This window comes from Mauremys mutica, chromosome 4 (genome assembly GCF_020497125.1).
Source record: "Mauremys mutica isolate MM-2020 ecotype Southern chromosome 4, ASM2049712v1, whole genome shotgun sequence".
NCBI lineage: Eukaryota > Metazoa > Chordata > Testudines > Geoemydidae > Mauremys > Mauremys mutica.
The window spans coordinates 150,327,631-150,349,401 of NC_059075.1; the positions used below are offsets into that span (position 1 = coordinate 150,327,631).

Consider the following 21,771-nt stretch of genomic DNA (forward strand, 5'->3'; position numbering starts at 1 on the left):
CCCAGGAGCGAGGGAGGGGGAAGGCAGCAGGGCGGGGAGCCAGGAGGGACCCAGGCAGGGATAGTGGGGGCAGGGTAGACTCTGAGGGGGAAGGAAGAGAGGCTGGGGGGGCTCCCAGGGGCAGGGGATGGAAGGGAGGCTGGAGGTTGGGGAAGAGGCTGGGGGGGCTCCCAGGGGCAGGGGACAGAGGAGAGGCTGGAGGGAGGAGAGGTTGGGGGGGGGGAGGAGAGGCTGGAGGAGCTCCCAGGGGCAGGGGACAGAGGTTGGGGGGAGGAAGAGAGGCTGGGGGGGGGCTCCCAGGGGCAGGGGACAGAGGAGAGGCTGGGGGGGGGGAGAGGATGACACATCCCAGGCCCCGCACTCAGGAAGCAGCCCTCCCCCCCACCCCCCAGCCCATCTGGAAGCAGTTGAGCAGCAGGCGTTTCCTGTGGAGGGGAGAAGGGAAGGGGGGGCCCAGCGGGAAGGGCAGCCAGCACCAAGTGGGGGAGCCCACAGCCTGGTTCCCCCCCAACCCACCATCTCCTCCCCACCCCCAGCCAGCTCTGACAGGCTCAGCTCAGCCGCCCCCCCCCGGGGGGGCAGATCACATGCTGCTGCTGCCCCCGCCCCACCCCACTCAGGAGCCAAGATGGGAGACGAGCCCCACCTGGGGGGGGGGGCAGACAGTAGGGGGGCTGGGAGCCAGGACTCCTGGGTTCTCCAGCAGAATGAAGACACAGACACATGCGCGTGGTGAAGCCCAGCCTGTATTTCTCCACGTACAGGAGCTTATTCAATACATTCCAGTCGTACACACCCAGCCCCTCGCCAGCAGAAAGCAGCGTCCCCGGCCACCGGTCACTGCTCCCCGCAGCATGGGGGGGAAACCGCTGAGCACCCCCCGCAGCTGCCCTACCTGGGACCTAGGAAACAAGACGGGGGCATCTCCCTGTGCAGACAAAGCACACACAATGCCCTGCCCCAGTGACCAAGGGGTACCCTGCAGATCAGCGACTGAGCCCCCTCCAGTCAAGCCCCCCCCAAACTGCTCTCCGTGGCCTCAGGTGGGGGAATTGTGGTGCCTCGTGCCGCAAAAGTAGGGGCACCCTCCCAATATGCCACAATCCCTTCCTCAGGGGAGGTTGCAGGGAGGCTCCCACCCTGTGCCATGTCCAGGGGAGGGAAATGACTCACCCAACAGAGAAGGGATTTCAAACTTTCCTGGGGGTCAGTGGCTCGTCCCCATTGCCCTGATTCCTCTCACCGCTGGGGTCCCATATCCCCATTCCTTACCTTGCCATTACCCCATTTCTCCCCCTCAGTCCCCGCCACTATCCTAAACATCCAGCTCCCCACAGCTCTCTGACCTCCAAACTCCTCTGTTCCCAACCCCCCCACACCCAGAGGGGTACAGACAGTGCCCTCAGCCAGCCCCCAGCCTAGGTCCCATCAGTGCCCACTCCCCATGGCGTCTCCATGGCAACCTCCAGCAGCTCCTGGGCCAGTCCCTTGGGGTCTCCGGTGACTCGGAGGATCCGCGCCAGCGCGGCCGCTCGGCTGGTGGGCTCCTCTGCCGCCCCCAGCAGGACGTAGCGGGCACAGCGCCGCAGCAGCTGCCCCCGGCCCAGCCGCTCCCCAAGCCGGTACAGCTGGTCCAGGCTGGCGCCCGGGCGCAGGTACTGCCGGCACAACGCCTCCTCCACCAGCTCCTGCAGCTCGGGCAGCAGGAACTGCTCGGCCACCGCCAGCGTCTGCTCCGCCAGCTCCCCCTCGCCGGGTGGGAACGGGCCCCCCAGGGCCTGGCATGGCTCGCCCCGGCAGCCATGCAGGAAGTGGGTCAGCACCAGGAAGGGGGCAGGCGCCACCCCACGGATGGGCACCAGGGCCTGGCGTGCCTCAGCAAACCCGCCCGCCAGCATGGCCCGCAGGACGTCAGAGCCAGCGCACGCGGCCTGGCGCGAGGCCGGCACCGGGGTGCCCGAGTCCAACCGGAACTGCAGGTCCGCCCCGCCCGCCTTCACCAGCTGCTCGTAGGGGCACGGCGGGGAGGCTGCTAGCCGGGAGCGCTTGGGGGCTGGCGGGGCAGGGAGGGGGGCGGCAGCACCCAGCAGCAGGGAGAGCGAGTCCACGGCGTAGAAGGTGAAGGGCAGGTCAGCGCCACGTGTCAAGGCAGCCAGCAGGAGGCGCAGGCCAGAGTGCTCCAGGAGCAGCCTCCGGCAGAGGGACTTCTTCCTGGGGGAGGGGGTGAGAGGGGGGGGAAATGGATCAGTCCCCAGATCGGCCCCCAGCCTCCCCCTTCCCTCCCCCTCACCAGATGGGCCCAGGACCTCCCTGAATCAGCCCCATAACCTCCATTCCCACCACCTCCTTCCAACAGCTGGGCCCAGCCTGCCCCCCCTCAAACCAGTCCCCCCCCCCCAACCACATCCAGACACACCAGTGCCCACCCACCACTCACCCCTCCCCCCCCCCAGCACCACCCACCTGCAGATGAGGGGCAGGGCCATGGCACAGGCCACTTGGTCGGCCTCCGCACCCGAAAGCAGCATGTGGGTGAGGACGCCCGCCCCGAAGGCCGACTCAGCCTGGACGCACAGATTGCACAGCAGGGTCTCACCTGGGAAGGGGGCAGCATGTCAGAGCCTGGCCCCTCCCCCACCACAGAGCCCCCATCCCCCTGCCTCTGCCCCTGCAGCATGAGCCCCCCCCACCCCATCGCCCCGGGGCATGACACAGCTCCTGTGGCACAGCATCCCCTGCCGAGCCCCACGCCCTGCCACACAGCTCCCCCTAATGCCACGCTGGGGCACTGTGAACCCGACAGTGGAAGGACAAGGCTCACCCTGAGTTGGGGAGCAGGAGACCCCATTAACCTAGAGCAGGGATTGGCAACCTTCAGCACGTGGCCTGTCAGGGAAAGCCGCTGGCGGGGTGGGCCGGCTTCCACTGGCCGCGGTTCACCGTGCCAGGCCAATGGAGGCGGCGGGAAGCGGCACGGGCCGATGGATGTGCTGCCCGCGGCTTCCCGTCACCCCCATCGGCCTGGCACAGCGAACCGCGGCCAGTGGGAGCCGCGATCGGCCGCACCTGCAGACGCTGCAAGTAAACAAACCGGCCTGGCCCGCCAGAGGCTTTCCCTGACAGGCCGCGTGCCAAAGGTTGCCAATCCCTGACCTACGGCAAACCCCAATTCCCTCAGAGAGAGTGTGTGTGGTGTCACCGGGTTAGGGCTACCAGAGAGAGGACCCCAGTACTCTGGGGACAAAGTGCTCTCACACTGGGATGCTGGGAGCCCCGTAATGCAGCAGGGTGACCCCCACAGCCCGAGACTGGGGCGCTCACCTACCCCTGGGGCTTAGCAGGGGGATCCCCATGCCCTGGGACTCACCCAACTCCTTGAACCGCCGGTACCCGCTGCCTGGGCTTCTGGGGGTCTCATGTCCCACGGCGGCGGCCTCCTCTGGGGGCACGCCCAGCACCAGCCAGGCCCGCAGCAGGGAGGGGGCGTGGCAGCGCACGAACGCCTCCAGGCAGATGGGGTTGCACGTGAGCCGGTGCAGCAGCCGCAGGCAGCGGGGTAGCGGGGCCGGGGCTCCGGTGACATAGGCCAGCAGCCCCTGCAGCACCGGGCCAGTCACCAGGCTGCGGCTGGGGTCTTCGGCCTGGGAGAACCGGGAGAGCAGCAGCAGGGCCGGTGCCTCGGGGGCCGACAGCTCCTCTTCCCCACCCCACAGCAAGAACTGTGGGGCCAGGATCTCGCCCAGGGGATGGAACGGAGCCGGCGTGCAGGGGGCCGCGTCCGGATGGGGACGTGATTTGCTGCGGCGTCGCGAGGAGAAAGCAGCGGGCTGGGGCTCCAGGAAGTCATTGGCAAGGAGGCGCTGCTCAGTCCCGGTAGGAATCGGAGAAACCAGACGCAGATCCTTGGGAATTGGGCTTGGTGCCGGATCGGACCGGCTGGTCCCCATGGGAATTGGTGACATTGGATGCTCAAAAACGGGGCTCGGTGCCAGATCAGACGGGCTCGGTGCTGGATCAGATGGGCTGGCCCTGGTGGGAATTGGTGACATTGGATGCTCAGGAACGGGGCTCGGTGCCGGATCGGACTGGCTCAGTGCCGGATCAGACGGGCTGGCCCTGGTGGGAATTGGTGACATTGGATGCTCAGGAACGGGGCTCGGTGCCAGATCGGACTGGCTGGCCCCGGTGGGAATTGGTGACACTGGATTCAGATGCTCGGGAACAGGGCTCGGTGCCCGATCAGACCAGCTGGTCCCGGTGGGAATTGGTGGTGCCAGCGCTGGGCCTGGCTTGTCTGATGGTGCCGTGACGTGCCAGCCAGGCCCAGCTGGAACCAGCATGCCTGGACACAAGTCTTCGGTGGCTGCTGCAGCCGGGAACCGTGCTGAATTCTGCAGGTCAGTCAGAGCGAAGTTTGGCGAGAGCTCCTCTTTCGGGGTCGCCGACAGCGGCAACTGAACCTGCAGGTCCTGGGCGCTGCCGGCAGCATCCGGTGCAATCTGTGCCAGATGATCTTTCTTGGTCCCAGTGGACTTTGGTGTAGCCAGCAGCACCACGGGGGCTACGCTGTGCTCGCCCGTCCTGACTGGATTTGGCAATGCCATACGTGGCCTGGCAGCCAAACGTGGTGCCCCGCCTGGCAGTAACGCTGCTGGATGGTGCCTGTCAGCTCTGGCTGTAGCCAAACGTGCCAAGGCTGGTGCCTCAGCACCTGGCGCGTCTGCCACATGGCTCCCATCAGCCACGGTTGAGTCCAGCTCTGCCACTGGTGCCAAGCACTGCACCCTGGCAGCCGGATCCAGCAACGGAGGAGCTAAGCGGGTGGGCGAGCTGAGCCCCGCAGGCAGCCGGCCAGGTCCCGGTGTGTCGTCCTGCAGCTCGAGGGTGGGGCTGAGGGAGCCGTCAGGGGACCACTGCGGGGAGAGGTCGCCAGGACTGGCAATGTAACCCTCGGAGAGCAGCCAGGACCTGCGGCAAGAGGGAAGGAGTGAGAGCCAGGTGCAGGGAGGAAAGGGGAACCAAGGAAGCCTACAGCAAGCAAGCGGGAACAGGGAAAGGAGACGAGCTAGTGAGCCAGGAGCACTGGAGCAAGCAGGGGGCGGGGAAACCAGGGGAGCCCTGGGGCCGACAGGGAGCACTAGGGAGTGGAGAGAACCCCTCAAGCAAGCCCCAAGCGCACCGGGAGAGATGCTCACCTGAGTCTCTGGAAACTGGGTGACTCCCCTTCTGGTGCCCCGCTTTCCCGTCGCCCCTCAGCAGGGAAGTCAAAGGAGGCAGCGTCCCGCTCGTCCTCGCTTTCTCCCTCCTCTTCCTTGGCCGCCTCCTCGCAGCGCGCAGCCCACTGGCCCTGGGCCACCAGCCGCTCCACCAGCAGGGCCACCAGCCCGCCGGCCTGCAGAACCTCCAGCGCCTCCTGGTCGTAGAAGAAGGCCACGAAGGCCATGACTACGCGGGCGTGGCAGCCTCGCTGGCGCCCATCCTGCAGCAGTGCCAGCAGCAGCTCCAGCCCACCGGCCTCCCGCACCCGGCTGCGGTTCATCGCCTCCCGGCAAAGCAGGCAGAGCGCCCTGACCAGGGGCTGCAGGATGGCGCCGGCAGCTCCCGCTCCGCGCCGGCGCTGGATCTCCCCCACCAGCACTGCCACGCCCCCGGCGTTGCCCACCGCCGGCCGCAGCATGCCCTGCAGGCAGAGATTGGACAGCGCCGAGATGGCCGCCTCCCGCACCGCCCGCTTGCTGTGCCCGGCTAACGCCACCAGGGGCGCCACCCCGCCCCCCAGGCTCAGCTGCTCGGCGCAGTCCCGGCTGCAGCCCTTGGTGAGCTCTAGCAGGGCCCGGGCGGCCGCAGCAGCCAGGGCGGGGTCATCGGGGCTGGCAGCCAGGCGCTCGGAGATGACCCGCACTGCACCCTGCTGGGCCAGCGCCAGGCGGTGCACTGGGGTAGCGCCCAGGTTGCGCAGGGCCCGAATGATGCTCTGTAGGCACTCGCTGTCCTGGGAGCTGGCAAGGACTTGCACCAGGGGTGGCACCGCGCCTGGGAGGGGTCAGAGGGAGAAAGGGAGTTAGTGAGCCCCAAATCCACAGCATGAACCCCAATCACCCCCTCCCAGGTCAGCACGGGACTCCCCAGTATGGAGGTGAACCCCAACATGGCTCCTCTCCAGTATGGGGTGAACCCCAGTATTACCCTCATAAGGGATCAGAGATTGGGCTCCCCAATACAGGAGTGAACCCCATTATCCCCCAGGTCAGCAGGGCACTCTCCGGTATGGGGATGAGCCCCAATATTACCCCCAAGAAAACAAGCAGAGGGGAGCTCCCTGTATTGAATGATTCCCATTATCCCAGCCCAGGGCAGCAGGGGATGCCCAGTATGGGGTGAGCCTCAGTACTACCCTTCGGCTAGAGGATCAGAGGGGCTCCCCACTATGGGGCAAGAATCCCAATTCCTAGTCTTCCCCCATCCTCCTTTCGCAGGCTGGCAGGGGGGCATGACCCTACTCACCGGCATCATGGATAGCCTGCAGGTTCTCTACATCAATGGCCAGGTTGCCCAGGGCCCGTGCTGTCCGGTTGTGGATACTTTCGACTCCAAGGGATTTCAAGATCTTCACTGGGGAGAGAGAGAGAAAGCATCTGTGAACCATGGTGAGTGCATTATCCCTCGCACAGAACTGAGATGCAGCCACCTCTGGGGTGGGTCACAGGGGCTGGTTATCCAGGGATCTCTCATCCAGTGCTGAGATGCAGCCACCTCTGGGGTGGAACACAGGGGCTGGTTATCCAGGGATCTCTCATCCAGTGCTGAGATGTAGCCGCTTCTGGGGAGGAGTAGGCAGACATGAGACACCCCAAGGAGAGATGGAGGGGGCACAGGACCATACCACCAATGGGGACCCATGCATGCATAGGGGGAACACCGAGCCACACCATACCCAGGGAAGGGAGAAATCAAAGCACAGCACTATTGCGGCACGAATGGGGGAGCCCAAATTCCACAATGGGGGAGTACAGGGGCCCCAGATGCTACCTCCCAGGGCAGGCAGGTGCCAGGCAACCCTGGACTGTGCCATGGGGGCTCGGCAGGGAACACCACTCAACTCCAGCCTGGCAGGTGCAGAGAATCCTGAAACATGCCACTTTGGTTGGGGGGGGGCACGCTGGACAGGACCATTTCAGCTCGGTGGGATTTAAGCTGCACCTCCAGGCTAACAGGTGCAAGGAGAACACAGACTGTGCCACTTTGGCCCGGCTCCAGAGGCCTGGGCATTGCAGGGTAACCCCAGACCATACCACTACATCTCAAGGGGACCACAGACAATACCATTTTGACTCGGGGGGGGGGGACCCAGGCTGCACCCCCAGGCCTGGCAGGAGCAGGGCAACCCTGGACTGTACCACTCTGGCTCGGGGAGACCCAGAGCAGGGTAACCCTGGACTGTGCCACTCTGGCTGGGGGGGCGGGGGGACCCAGGCTGCATCCCCAGGCCTGGCAGGAACAGGGTAACCCTGGACTGTACCACTCTGGCTCGGGGGGGGGGGCGGACACCCAGGCTGTACCCCCAGGCCTGGCAGGGGGTCCGGACCGTACCATTTCGCGTCGGGGATTCCCCGCCGCGTCACTCACCCAGCGAGGGGATCCCCCCCAGCTCCCGCACCTGGGCCCGGCTCCCCCCCTCGGTGCAGCAGTTGCCCAGGATGCTGAGGGCCAGGTCGAGGGTGCGGCGGGGCCGGAGGGCCCCAGCCAGGAGCCCCAGCAGGGGCCCCAGCCCCCCGCGGGCCCGGAACCGCTCGATCCCGCCGGGCTGCTTGATGTGCCGGGTCCGCAGGGCCAGCAGGGCCCGGCCCAGCCCGGGCTCGGCCCCGCCCCGCAGCTGGGCCAGGCAGTAGCCCAGCGACTCGGCGGGGCAACTCCCCCCGGCTGCGGCGGCCATCGCGGGAGAGGCCCAAGGCCAAGAGCAACGAGGGAAGGCCCCCGCCCTTGAACAGGGCCCGGCCCGGGGGCATTGTGGGAGTTGTAGTTCGGGCCCCCCAGGGACCGGGCTAAAGGAGGCCAGAGGAACTACAACTCCCATGAGGTGCGGCGCCGGCGCGGGGCGAGCGCGATGCATTGTGGGGGCTGTAGTTCTGCTCCCCAGTGGAGCCAAAGGGAAGGACTACAGCTCCCAGAAGGCATAGCACAGTTGAGGGGGGGGGCAGGGAGCAATTCTCACCTCAGCTGGGGGAGTGGGTGCGGGGGCTGTCTGCCATCTACCTGGCGCTGGCGAGTGGGGAGGTGTCAATAGAGAGGGGGAGGAGCCACCGAGAACCGGTGGGCGGGTTCATAATGTTAAACACCTGCTGCCTCCCACCCCAGAGCTGGCTGCATGATGCTAACTTTAATCCAGGAACCAGCACTCCTGGGTCCTGTCCCCGGCTCTGGCAGGTAGGGTGACCAGATATCCTAATTTTATAGGGACAGTCCTGATTTTGGGGTCTTTTTCTTATATAGGCTCCTATTACCCCCCACCCCCTGTCCCGATTTTTCACATTTGCTGTCTGGTCACCCTACGGGCAGGGGAGTGGGTTCGAGGGGTCATGGGAGCCAGGACTCTTGGGTTCTGTCATTGGCTGACTCACTTCCCCTGTTGATGCCTCACTTCCCCACATGCAACACCAGGAGAAGATGCCCGACTGCAGTGGGGAGCAAACTTACCTTAGGCAGGGCTGAAAGCCCACCTAGGCATCAGCACCACACACACTGGGTGTGGGGCCTACAGGTTGGTGGGGGCAGCTGCACCCTAGGTTCCTGTTTGGCACCAGTTCACCTAGCATTGCATCAGGGAGTTGGGAGGAACCACAGAGAAGACGTGAACCCACTGCCCCAGGATATGATCATAGACTCATAGGGTTAGAAGGGATTGTAAGTGTCATCTGCCTAACCCCCTGCAGGCAGGGGCGGCTCTACAAATTTGGCCGCCCCAAGCAGTGATGCCCGGGAGGCGCCCCCGAGCCGCGGGAGCAGCGGACCTCCCGCGGGCATGACTGCGGAGGGTCCGCTGGTCGCGCGGCTCGGCTGGACCTCCCGCAGCTGTGGGCGGTTCGCTGGTCCGGCGGCTCCGGTTGAGCTGCCGCAGGCATGCCTGCGGGAGGTCGAGCCGAGCCGCGGGACCAGCGAACCGTCCGCAGTCATGCCTGCGGGAGGTCCACTGGAGCCGCCGGCCGAGCGTCCCCTCCGCAGTCATGCCTGCGGCAGGTCCGCTGCTCCCGGGGCTCCGGTGGACCTCCCGCAGGCATGACTGCGGCAGGTCCGCCGGCCCAGCCTGCCGCCCCCCCGGGAAAGGGCCGCCCCAGGCAGGTGCTTGCCCTGCTGGGCTCTGGAGCCGGCCCTGCCTGCAGGTGCCCAATAGACCCCTCTCCCCTGCCAGAACCAAGGATAGAACCCAGGAGTCCTGGCTCCCGTGCCCCCTCCAAACCGCGAGACCCCATCCCTATTATCTCTTCTCCCCGACATAGCTGTGCAGGGCGCTAACCCCTCAGGGGCGCTGGGCCCCTGGAGAGAGACAGAGGTTATAAGCAAGGACAACATGACCTCTCTCTGCACCACCCCCAGGCCTGTGGGGAGATCAGCTGTTGGGGTGAAGCGCAGCAAAGTTTACACTGTCAGCAGCTGCCTGTTTATAGGCTCCCAGCTAGGAGAGGAAGACACTTCCCTCTGGGTACAGCACAGACCAGTTCCCACAAGCTGGCCCAGTTATCCAAACTGGTTCCCAGTCAGACTTGTGGATGCTACAGACAAAGAGAGAGAGTCCCCTGTCCCCACATGCCTTTGAGACCTGAGCCCCCCGCAAAAAACTGGCCCTGAGTCCAGACTCCCCTGGTTTAACTCATTGGACCCCCCCTCCCCTCTCAGAGCTCTGAGGTGAACCCAGGAGTCCTGACTCCCAGCCCTCCCCCATCCCACTCACTACACTAACCCACTAGACCCTGCCCCCCATTCATGACTGTCATGGTCAGTGCAGGTCACGGTGGGGAAGCAGCCAACCTTGCAAATTTAAAACCCTTGGTTGGGGCCGTGGTGTGTCACCAGAATGATCTGGCCTCATCCTCCTGCCCTGTTTTCAGAGAGTCCCAGCGACGCCACATCTCCAGGCTAGAGAACCAGTCGGGGCAGGGGTGCAGGATAGAGACCAACTTTGACCCTTCTTGCACCCTGTCCTGGGACCAGGACACCTGGTTCTCTCCCTGGCTCTGGGAGGGGAGTGGGGTCTAGTAGGTGAGATGGGAGGTTCTGAGTGAGGACTCCTGGGTTCTAGCCCCAGCTGGGGGGCACAAGGAAGTCCTCTGGCTCCGGGAGACCTGTGGGTATTCCCCACCTGTCGAGCAGGGTGTGTGAACGACACCAGCCTGACACTGTTGTGAGTCAGTCCCAGCCAGTTGTGTTGGGAATGAGAAGCTGTAAACCCAGGAAGCATGGTTGCTCCATCCGCCCAGCTTGAGTTTCAGCAGATGGGGAAACAGATCAGGGTATCATGGGGTCATGGGAGATGACATCAGCATCTTCTCCTTGCTCCTATGCCAGCTGCCGAACCTCCTCGGGGGCTATGAACACACCTAGCTGTTCAATAGAGGGGGCTGGCCCAATGCCCCAGAGCGGCACTAGGGGGCACTGTGCTGCGGGGAGCAGAGTAGGGGCTCAATAGAGGGCGCTCCTCCATTGTCATCAGTCTGACCCCAAAGCCCCAGTGCATCCCTAGGAGGTGCTGTGGTGCAGGGAGTGGGGTGGGAAGGGCTCAATAGGGGGTGCTCTCTATCCTCTGAGTGCCAATAACTGAGGGTGGCAAAAATCTAGTCAAAAAATGTAGGGATGGGGGCTGAGCTCCAGGACACCTGGGTTCTGTCCTCAGCTCTGACAGGGGAGTGGGATCTAGTGGGTTAGAGCAGGGGGGACTCCTGGGTTCCCTCCCCAGCTCTAGGTGGGCAACACCGGGCAGTGGTTCAGGGACATCCGCTCACCCCACTTCCAGCAGCGGGGTACATGCTCTGCCCCACGCTGGGCCGCTCTGTGTCACTTCCTCCTTGCGCCATCTCCCCCGCACATCCCTTCCAAGGAGAGCGAGAGTCGATGTGGGCATCTGGGGCCAGCATTCCCACCACAGGGGGTGCCCATGGCCTCCCGGGAGGGCCCCCTGCCACCGGGGGCTGCCGCCGTAAGGGAGACATGTCCAGATTGGTGCCCCTTTCTCCCGTTTCCCACCGTCCCCCTCTTGCCTTCCCTCCTTTCTCTTTCTGCTCCCTGGTTTTCTCTCTCCCTCCCTCCCCCACCTCCCTCTGTCCCTGCCCCACCCCGTGGATGTAACTCATCCCTTCCCTGTAATTCCACCCCCAGCCGTGCTGGGCCGGGCTGGGCTGGGCTGGGCTGGGCTGAGCTGGGGTGTGACCCCGTGTATATAAGGAGCTGCGAGGAGCCCTTCTCCCCTGCAGTGTGACCTTCCCCCACCAGACACAGAGCAGGTGAGAGCTGCTCGCTGCCGAGCATCCGTAGGGGCGCCAGCTCCAGGGGTGGGAAATGGGGCATGGGCCCATCCCCTCTAGAGGCGTCATTGGCCGGGGGTGGAAAATAGGGCACTGGGGGCCAGTTCCCCCCCCAGGGGCACTGCTGGCCCTAGGGGTGGAAAATGGGGCATGGGCTCATCCCCTCTAGGGCACAGGCTCCGATCTGGCCCCAGAGTGGGGCCTGGCTGGCTCAGGACAGGGGAGTTCAATCCAGTCTCTCCAATCCTTCCTCCAGGTTGCTCTCAGCAGGTGACATCGGGAGACATGAATCCCACCTGGGTCCAGCACTTCATTGTCCTGGGGACGCTGCTGGGAGCCGGCGACACCAGTACAGATACGGCAGGTAACGCTGTTCCCCATCCCGCCCCGATCCTGCTCTAAAGTGACCCTCCCTGCAGGGGCCAAGCCCAGGGGAGGGGGCAGCAGGATGTGGTTATTTATTGGCCACCTCCCGGCTCTGACCCCCTCCCCCACCTCTCTTTCTCTCCTGCAGATACCTGGTGCTATGAAGACCCAAAATGCGGTAAGAGAAACCATCCATCCCCTGTGACACAGACATCCACCCTCTGACCTCACCCAGTGCGGGAGTTCTCGCACATTTGGATGGGTGGGAAACTGAGGCACAGAGAAGGGCAGGGTCAGCATTCCAGAGCCAGGGATAGAACCAAGGAATCCTCACTCCCAGCCCTGGGTCCTGGCCACCAGTCCGGGGGGCTCTGCATTTTAATTTATTTTTAAATGAAAGTTCTTAAACATTTTAAAAACCTTATTGACTTTACATACAACAATAGTTTAGTTATATATTATAGACTTACAGAAAGAGACCTTCTAAAAACGTAAAAATGTATGACTGGCACGTGAAACCTTAAATCAGAGTGAATAAATGAAGACTAGGCACACCACTTCTGAAAGGTTGCCGACCCCTGCACTCGACAGCATTCCCCGGCCCTAGCTGCAGCAAGGACTCAGGAGTCCTGACTCCCAGTTCCCCCACTTTATCCCACCAGAGCCCACTCCCCTGCCAGAATCAGGGACAGAACCCAGGAATCCTCCTCGACTAAATTTTGCATCATGCAGCCACCTCTGGGGTGGGTGACAGCAGCTGATGAACATTCTGACTCCTCCCCCATTTCCTTCTCTGGCCCTTCCCCCTCCCTGTTGGCTCCTCCCCTCTTGGCAGGTCCAGAGACATGGGCGGCTCTGGGGCACTGTAGCGGCACCAGGCAGTCCCCGATCAACATTGTCACCCCTGCGGCTGTGCACAATCCCCACCTGGGGGCTGTGTCCCTCGCTGGTTATGGGGATGCCGGGAAGCTTATCTCCATGGAAAACACGGGGAAGACAGGTAGGTACAGAGTGACCCCTAAAGCGAGCACCCTGCGTTGCTGTGCCGGATCCCTGGGTCCCAGAGCCAGAACTAGGCACTTTAGCACCTGTGGTGAGCAATGATATTTGTGCCCCCAGAGGCGACACGTGGGGCGGGGGCAGGCAGGGTCCTGTGCCCCCCCCCAATTTTGCCTTCCATTTAGCACAGAAGGGGATAGGAGCTGGGCCCTCGCCCTGCCTGGGGAGCACCTGGCTGTGCAAAGGTGGCCTGGCTCAGTGCACAGGGCAGGGAGGGCAGCCAGCCAGCACCCCGGCTCCCACAGCTCCGAGAGCCAGGGGCCCAAGCGGGCAGGCGGCTCCCACCAGCTTCTGATCCGCCAGCTCCTGGCAGGAGGCGACAGTTTTCAAACAGTGGGGCACACCTGGCTGGCAGCCCCGCTCACCCCGCCCATGTTACAGCCCTGGTGGGTCCCATTCCCCACCCTGGTCTCTCCCCCAGGGGTGAGTGCTCAGAGCTGTCACTCCGGACGCCTGGGTCCCATTCCCTGTGTTGGTCTCTCTCCCTCATCACAGTGTACGTGCATTTAGCGGATGGGCTCCATCTCAGCGCCCAGGGGCTCCCAGCTACCTACACAGCCAAATCCTTCCACCTGCACTGGGGCCAGGGGGCAGCCCGGCCTGGCTCGGAGCATTTCATCAATCACAAAGGGTTCTCCATGGAGGTGAGAGAGGCAGGGGGTGCAGCGCTGGCCCCAATGCCCCAGTGCAGAACTAGAGGGAGCTGTGAGGTCTGGAGTGGGCGGTGGGGCTTAGCAGGGTGCGCTGTGCTGCAGGGGGTGGGCGGGGGGATCAGTAGGGGGCGCTGTGCTGAAGGGGGTGGGTAGGGGCTCAGCGGGGGGCCTGTGCTGCAGGGGCTGGGTGAAGGCTCAGCAGGGGGTGCTGTGCAGGAGGTGGTGGGCAGGGGATTAGTGGGGGTGCTGTGCTGCAGGGGGTGGGTGGGTGCTGAGCAGGGGGCACTGTGCTGCAGGGGGTGGGCGGGGGGATCAGTAGGGGGCGCTGTGCTGAAGGGGGTGGGTAGGGGCTCAGCGGGGGGCCTGTGCTGCAGGGGCTGGGTGAAGGCTCAGCAGGGGGTGCTGTGCAGGAGGTGGTGGGCAGGGGATTAGTGGGGGTGCTGTGCTGCAGGGGGTGGGTGGGTGCTGAGCAGGGGGCACTGTGCTGCAGGGGGTGGGCCAGGGGCAGCTCCAGGCCCCAGCACGCCAAGCGCGTGCTTGGGGCTGCACGCCGCGGGGGGTGCTCTGCCGGTCACCGGGAGGGCCGCAGGCGGCTTCCGTGGACCCCCCTGCAGCACAGCCCCCCGCTGCGTGCTGCCGTGCTTGGGGCAGCAAAATGGCTAGAGCCACCCCTGGGGTGGGCGGGGGCTAAGCAGCGGGCGCTGTGCTGCAGGGGGTGGGTGGGGGCTCAGCAGGAGGCGCTGTGCTGCAGGGGGTGGATGGGGGATCAGTAGGAGGCGCTGTGCTGCAGGGAGCAGCCGGGGGCTCCATAGGGGGCACTCTCCAATTTTTCTCTCTCTCCCGCTTTAGCTCCACATTGTTCATACCAAGAACAACCTGAGCACCACTGATGCCCTGAAGGATCCTGAGGGAATTGCTGTGCTGGCCTTCTTCCTCCAGGTGAGGCAGTGCGGGGGCGATGAGCCCGGACGCCTGGGTTCTATCCCCAGCTCTGAACAGGCAGCAGGGTTTAATAAGTTAGAACAGCGGGGGCTGGGCAGCAGGACTCCTGGGTTCTCTGGGTGGGAAGTGGTATCTAATGATTCGAGGAGGGGCTGGAGTCTTACTCTGAGTCACACTAGGACTCCCAGCCCTCCCCACGCCTCAGTTTCCCTATTTGCTGCACTCATGTGATCTTGTCCCTCAGGCAACAGCCCACGCACGCCCCTCCCCCTCCTGGGATTCCTTCACCCAGCACCTGAAGAAGGTGGCTCTGAAGGGTGAGTATCCCCTGAACTGGGGCGTGGGAGAGGTGGATTACAGCTGGCCTAGCATTGGGGCTGGGGACAGTACAGCTCTGTGCCACCAGGGGGCGAGAGAGAACAATGGATGCGAGGAGGGGGATGGGGGCGAGGAGTCCGGACTACTGGGTTCTGTCCCTAAGCTGGCAGGAGAGTGGGATCTAGTGGGTTAGAGCAGGGGGGTTGGGAGCTAGGACTCCTGGGTTCTATCCCCAGCTGGGCCCTCACTCTCCCTCTGCCCCTCCAGGGGAGGATACGGATCTGGAAGGCTCCTTCTCCCTGCGGGAGCTCCTGGGCTCGGTGGACCTAGCCCGCTATTACCGCTACCAGGGTTCCCTCACCACCCCCAACTGTGACGAAGTCGTGGTCTGGACTGTCTTCCCCGACCCCATCCTGGTGCCTCCTGACGTGGTGAGTGCGAGTGTGCGTGTAGGGTGGAGGGAAGGGACTCCTGGGTTCTCTCCCCAGCTCTGGAAGGGGAGTGGGCCCTGGTGGGTGAGAGCAGCAGCGGCTGGGAGTCAGGACTCCTGGGTTCTCTCCCCAGCTCTGGGAGGGGAGTGGGCTCTGGCGGGTGAGAGCAGCAGCGGCTGGGAGTCAGGACTCCTGGGTCCTTTTTCCAGCTCCCCTCCCCTCTGCTGTTCATACCCCCTGTCTCTGCTCCAAAGTGATCCCCATCAGAACCTTCTCAGTTCTCTCCATTGATGGGGTGTCCTCCTCTCCACTCAGTAGGACACCCCAAGTTTGCCTCCCCCCTCAATTTGCCCCTCCCCCACTAATCAGACTCCCTCCCCACAGGTGACTGCGTTCCCCTCCATCCTCAACTCCACAGACTCAGATTCTGGGCCCCGGCTGCAGAACAACTACCGGCCTCTGCAGAGCCTTGGGGATCGCCAAGTGGAGGCCTCGGTGGCCCTCCGAGTCGCCCCCAGCTCCTCTTCCACTCCGCGGCCTGCAGCCTTGATCCCTCTACTCATCAGTATCGCAGCAATCACCTGGCATCTATAAGGGGACAGAAACAGACACCTAGAGGCTGGACTTAGGCAGGGGAAGTGCTGGGAGCCAGGTCTCCTGGGTTCTGTTCCACAGACTTAGTGACCATCATCAAGAGCCATCACCGCTCTGGGCCTCAGTTTCCCCATCTATAACATAGGGATAGGTTTTGCTCCACAGTCCTGGAGACAGCAGGGATCACAGTCCTCTTGGAGACTGGGAGGGAACGTACCCATCAGCTAATATTGCTCAGGAGGAATGGATCGCAAGCCCCCCACTGCCAGGAGTTTGGACTGAGTGGGCACCGGGGGGGGGGGTGACATTGCACTCCATATGCTTTATAAAAGAATGCTCATAAATGTAAATATGGTGTAACTGGAATATGCTTTATGCACAAGGTCTTTTGTAAGATATCATTACAAGGGTTATAACCTACTGAATATATTCCTCCTATTTGTATGCATGGATCATTCTTGTATGAAGTATAACTCTGAGGTCCTATTGTAATTATGCAAAGTGTGGGCCATAATACTGGAATCCATGTTAAATCTGGTACTTTTCCATTTAGAAGGAGGGGTGGGGACCCAGAGAGACAAAAGTTTCCTGCTTGTGCCAAAGCTATAAAAGCGGGTGGAACAGGACAAAGCAGGCCAGTCATGAGAACATTCCTGCTTCCCACCTAGGGCTGCCAGTCATGAGAAAGCTCCTGTTTTCCCTGGAACTAACAAGGACTATACCAGGGGAAAGGATTGGGCCCAGACTAGGAAGGAGTCTAGTCTGTGAAAGAAGCTTATTGGAACATCTCTGAGGGTGAGATTTTACCTATAATCAGTTTCTTAGCGTATTAGGCTTATATTTGCGTGTGTTTGCTTTATTTTGCGTGTTGACTTACCTTGTTCTGCCTGTTATTACTTGAAATGCCTTAAATCCTACTTTTTATACTTAATAAAATCACTTTTGTTTATTAATGAACCCAGAGTAAGTGATTAATACCGGGGCGGGGAGAGGGGACAGCTGTGCATATCTCTCTAGCAGTGTTATAGAGGGTAAACAATTTTCTGAGTTTACCCTGTATAAGCTTTATAGAGAGTAAAATGGATTTATTTGGGGGTTGGATCCCATTGGGAGCTGGGTGTCTGGGTGCTGCAGATAGACAACATGCTGAGCAGTTTTTCGTGAAAGTCTGCAGCTTCGGGGGCGTGGTTCAGACCTGGGTCTGTGTTGCAGCAGGCCTGTATGTCTGGCTCAACAAGGCAGGGTTCTGGAGTCCCAAGCTGGCAGGGAAAACGAGCTCAGAGCTAATTTCAGCACATCAGGTTACAGTCCCAAGGGTATCCCTGTGACCTAACCTGTTACAGGGGGTTTTGCTGAGCAGTGTGTCTGTGTCCATCCGTCTGTCCTCCTGCCCCCTGCTGGAGGGATGAGCCCTGCTCCGTGTGTGTGTGTCCATCCGTCCATCCTACTGCCCCCTGCTGGAGGGATGACCCCTGCTCCGTGTGTGTGTGAAAGGAAAACACATAGAACAGAGAGAGAAGCGGAGGCAAAATGCAAGAAAGCCAGGTGTGACCGAGACAGTAATTTACTGCAATACCCTGGACAAACCTTACTGAATTAAGGTTAAGTATGGTAGGAATTCATGGGATTAAACAGGCAGATGTTTCCACATTCTTGTGGGATTGCATGGACCAGTTCTAGAGTGAGACTCGCTAACGGTAAATTCTGGGAAGTGTTTGAAAGACTCTGGAACAACGGGCCAGCTACTGACAATGAACTGTCAGTTGAGTGGGATCCCTCGGAGATACTTCAGAGGATGGGAAGGCAACGTCTCACCTCCAGAGGAGAAACCCATTGTCGGCTGATCTTCTGCTACAGGAGGAGAAGATCTGAGCTCTGAGCTGGATAAAAGGAGGGACTCAGATTCCGGGGGTTCTTGTTCTGAGCTAACAGCTGTTATGAACTTGTGACCACAGACAAACCCCTTGATGTGCCTTCCTGAGTCCTGGTTGGGGTTTGGGTCATCTCTGGGTAGCTTATTAGCACGCATGTAGGTTCCTGTGTTGTTCTCAATACATTTTCTCTGTAACGCTTTCACCTTAAGAATAAATGTGCCTGCTGGGTGGTGACTCACCTGTGGGCACTGACGCTGGTTATAGCCTCTGAGGGGAAGGCAACGCAGACCTGCAGAGGCAGTCTGGCCTGCTGGTGAATTCACAGTGTAGGCAGGGAATTGTACAACCTGGAAACACCCAGGATGAAGCAAGACACAGGTGTGTATCCAGGAGCTGGGAGCCTCGAATGGGAGCCCTTGCCGGACCATATGGGGGAAATACAGGTGCATTTGCCCTGAAATGGGACAACAAGCAGTGCCCTGTGAGCTCAGTGTGACCCAGGGCAAAGCCAGAGAGCGCTCGTGGGTCTGTTGGCTAAAGCAGCTTGGGGCTAGAAGCTGAGAACTAGCTCCTTAGGCCTTGGCTACACTGGCAGTTAGAGCACATTAAATCAGCCCCGGGCGCCCTAACTCCTGAGGTGCCCACACTGGCAAGGCACGTAGAGCACCCAGAGCCTGTGGCTGGAGCTGTTTTCAAGCCAGGAGCAAGGTAGCCAGATGCAGCGGACAGTGTTTGGGGAAGAACAAACAGCAGAGGAGGTTCCCAGTACGTGGCTTTTATTTTAGGAAAGTAGTTGCTCGGTGCAGGCTCTTGGGGTGAGGAGGGTTGCAGAAAGACGGGTTAGGGCTGCGTGCATGCCTAGATGCGGAATAGGGCATTGATGTGTTCTCTCAAATCGCGGTAATCGGCCTCAGTGATCTCTTCAAAGGTCTCGTGCAGAAGCTGGGCAATCTGCTTGCACAGGTGTGACAGTGCTGCCCGTGGGAGCCAGCTGAGGTCACTCAATCAGGGTGAACTGCAAACCAAACGGGGCAGACAAACCCCAAACGCTGGTGGATATTCCAATACTTAGATTTACCAACCAGCACAAAACAGCTTCTCTAGTACCTTACTGGTCACTCAGAAGTCCAAACTACGCAGTTCCCTTTAAGTGCCCAGCCTCAGGCCTCCATCCAGACACACCTGTCAGATATGATGATGATTCCTAAAAATCTGATCTCATCATATAAAAGAAAAGGTTCTTCCAATCCCAAAGGATCAGCCACATACCCAGGTCCAATTATAACTTAGATCTTACCCAAAATACACGCTATAGCCAATTCTTATTAACTAAGCTAAAATTTATTAAAAAAGAAAAGAGAGAGAGTGTTGGTTAAAAGATCAATATATAGACAGACTTGAATTCAATTCCTGAGGTTCAGATACACAGTAGAGATGAGCTTGTACTTGCCAAAAGTCCTTTTAGAAATAGTCCATAGGTTATAGTCCAATTTCCATATTCAGGGTGGCTCCAGTTATTGACTGGGGATCTCAATCCTTATGGCTTAAGGTTACCCCCTCTTGAAACCCAAAGCAGATCTGAGATGAAGCAGGATCATGTCCCAGGCTTCTTATACATTTCCAGCAGCCTTTTGGCCTGAGAAAACAATAGGCTTAACTCCTTCTCCCAAACATCCTGGCAATTAGCCCAGAGTAATTTATCCATTAAACAGTTCAGATACAGGTTACCACAATGTTCAAAGAGACACATAGACAATAACACTATTTTACTCAAGTATTATCATAAATGTTAATATTCCTTTTTGATCTTTGAATTAAAACTATAGCAATAGACAAGACTTGTTTGCTGACATCACAAGACCTGAGCAAACATCTCCCCTTCTACCTCTAACAATGCAGACTTGCATTTCAAAGCTCTCTCAAGGTTCACCCATGGGTCAGGTCAGTCTGTGAGTTGATTAACTCTTTCTGGCCCTGTCATCTTCCAATGAAATATTATATTACACTCATAACGTCACAGACTGTACCAGGGGAAAGGATTGGGCCCAGACTAGGAAGGAGTGTAGTCTGTGAAATATCAGAGAGGTAGCCGTGTTAGTCTGGTTCTGTAAAAGCAGCAAAGAATCCTGTGGCACCTTATAGACTAACAGTCGTTTTGCAGCATGAGCTTTCGTGGGTGAATGCCCACTTCGTCGGATGCAAGAGTGGAAATTTCCAGGGGCAGGTAAATATAAGCAAGCAAGAAACTTGCTTATATTTGCTTATATTATCTCTAGCTTGCTTCTTGCTTGCTTATATTTACCTGCCCCTGGAAATTTCCACTCTTGCATCCGACGAAGTGGGCATTCACCCACGAAAGCTCATGCTGCAAAACGACTGTTAGTCTATAAGGTGCCACAGGATTCTCTGCTGCTTTTAGTCTGTGAAAGAAGCTTATTGGAACATCTCTGAGGGTGAGATTTTACCTATAATCAGTTTCTTAGTGTATTAGGCTTATATTTGCGTGTGTTTGCTTTATTTTGCGTGTTGACTTAGCTTGTTCTGCCTGTTATTATTTGAAATGCCTTAAATCCTACTTTTTATACTTAATAAAATCACTTTTGTTTATTAATGAACCCAGAGTAAGTGATTAATACCGGGGCGGGGAGAGGGGACAGCTGTGCATATCTCTCTAGCAGTGTTATAGAGGGTAAACAATTTTCTGAGTTTACCCTGTATAAGCTTTATAGAGAGTAAAATGGATTTATTTGGGGGTTGGATCCCATTGGGAGCTGGGTGTCTGGGTGCTGCAGATAGACAACATGCTGAGCAGTTTTTCGTGAAAGTCTGCAGCTTCGGGGGCGTGGTTCAGACCTGGGTCTGTGTTGCAGCAGGCCTGTATGTCTGGCTCAACAAGGCAGGGTTCTGGAGTCCCAAGCTGGCAGGGAAAACGAGCTCAGAGCTAATTTCAGCACATCAGGTTACAGTCCCAAGAGTATCCCTGTGACCTAACCTGTTACAGGGGGTTTTGCTGAGCAGTGTGTCTGTGTCCATCCGTCTGTCCTCCTGCCCCCTGCTGGAGGGATGAGCCCTGCTCCGTGTGTGTGTGTCCGTCCGTCCATCCTACTGCCCCCTGCTGGAGGGATGAGCTCTTCTCCGTGTGTATGTCCCTCTGTTACTCCTACTGCCCCCTGCTGGAGGGATGAGCCCTGCTCCGTGTGTGTGTGTGAAAGGAAAACACATAGAACAGAGAGAGAAGCAGAGGCAAAATGCAAGAAAGCCAGGTGTTATATCCTTGGGGCAGCCGGTGTAGGAAGCAATCACTTGAGGCCAGAGAGCAGGCAGCTAACCAAAACCTCCATTTTATTTACATATATACAGAGAGCTCCTCAGCCGGTTGAAACCGGTTGAGCTAACCCATAATAATCTAACTCAGTTGCCATAGCAACAAAACCATGACAACCAAATACACAACATATTCCTCCCCCCCTAATAAGAACATCCCCTAAATAAAACACACACTAGACTAGAGAAGGAGGGTAGACTGCCTCCATTCCCGGCTAAACCCTGGGGATCATTTTGCCCCATAACCGTGGGTTCGCCCTAGCTAAAGATCCAGCCGATGAGGAGGCCTTCTGTCTCTAGGTGGATTACGGCAAACTACTGGTGTTATTGCACCCGAAAGCACTAGGGGCTCAGGGTCCGCAGCACGAACAGGTGAGGAAGTGGTATCAGCTCGTGCTGGGCAAAGGGGTATCTCAGCCGCCGGCAGTAATGGAGGAGAACAGTCAGAAACAGGTGACTCGTGATTCAATCCCTCACCAGAAGAGGTGAAGTCAGACCCCTCAACTGCAGATGGGTCCTGAGGACTGGCATGACCTGGCAACAGCTGATCTACATGTCGCCGCCAGGTAAGATTCTCTGCAGTCCGGACTGTGTAGGAAACTGGTCCTGTTTGAGTGATGACTGTGGCCGGAACCCATTTAGCTCTGGAAGTATAATTCCGAGCCAAAACTGGCTGTCCCAGGCTAAAGGTTCGGTC

The 21,771-nt window shown here is 59.7% G+C and overlaps 2 protein-coding genes across 2 annotated transcripts; one reads left to right on the plus strand and one right to left on the minus strand.

The window, feature by feature from the left end:
* Positions 1–728: 728 nt before the first annotated feature.
* On the minus strand, positions 729–7,948 carry ARMC5 (armadillo repeat containing 5). Its single transcript, XM_045012942.1, has 6 exons — positions 7,627–7,948; positions 6,505–6,612; positions 5,196–6,033; positions 3,368–4,968; positions 2,464–2,596; positions 729–2,211 (listed from the first exon to the last, which is right to left on the minus strand). The coding sequence occupies exons 1-6, from the start codon at positions 7,931–7,933 to the stop codon at positions 1,419–1,421; spliced, it is 3,780 nt and encodes a 1,259-aa protein (XP_044868877.1). The 5' UTR covers positions 7,934–7,948; the 3' UTR covers positions 729–1,418.
* LOC123368345 (carbonic anhydrase 4-like) lies at positions 7,823–16,347 on the plus strand. The gene is made up of 9 exons (XM_045013098.1): positions 7,823–8,077; positions 11,770–11,877; positions 12,028–12,057; positions 12,715–12,879; positions 13,434–13,582; positions 14,441–14,530; positions 14,778–14,850; positions 15,119–15,282; positions 15,667–16,347. Exons 2-9 carry the CDS (start codon positions 11,799–11,801, stop codon positions 15,874–15,876), a joined length of 960 nt encoding a protein of 319 aa, XP_044869033.1. The 5' UTR covers positions 7,823–8,077; positions 11,770–11,798; the 3' UTR covers positions 15,877–16,347.
* Positions 16,348–21,771: the final 5,424 nt, after the last annotated feature.

What these genes read in the sequence shown, in the direction of transcription:
- ARMC5 (XM_045012942.1), bottom strand. Translation starts at nt 7,933, where the DNA reads ATGGCCGCCGCAGCCGGGGGGAGTTGCCCCGCCGAGTCGCTGGGCTAC. An exon ending in GCAGGCTATCCATGATGCCG is followed by an intron (nt 6,034 to 6,504) that starts GTGAGTAGGGTC and finishes GACCCCTCCCAG; the next exon opens with GCGCGGTGCCACCCCTGGTG. An exon ending in CCGGCGGTTCAAGGAGTTGG is followed by an intron (nt 2,597 to 3,367) that starts GTGAGTCCCAGG and finishes CCCCCTTCCCAG; the next exon opens with GTGAGACCCTGCTGTGCAAT.
- LOC123368345 (XM_045013098.1), top strand. Translation starts at nt 11,799, where the DNA reads ATGAATCCCACCTGGGTCCAGCACTTCATTGTCCTGGGGACGCTGCTG. An exon ending in ACAAAGGGTTCTCCATGGAG is followed by an intron (nt 13,583 to 14,440) that starts GTGAGAGAGGCA and finishes CTCCCGCTTTAG; the next exon opens with CTCCACATTGTTCATACCAA. An exon ending in TGCTGGCCTTCTTCCTCCAG is followed by an intron (nt 14,531 to 14,777) that starts GTGAGGCAGTGC and finishes CTTGTCCCTCAG; the next exon opens with GCAACAGCCCACGCACGCCC.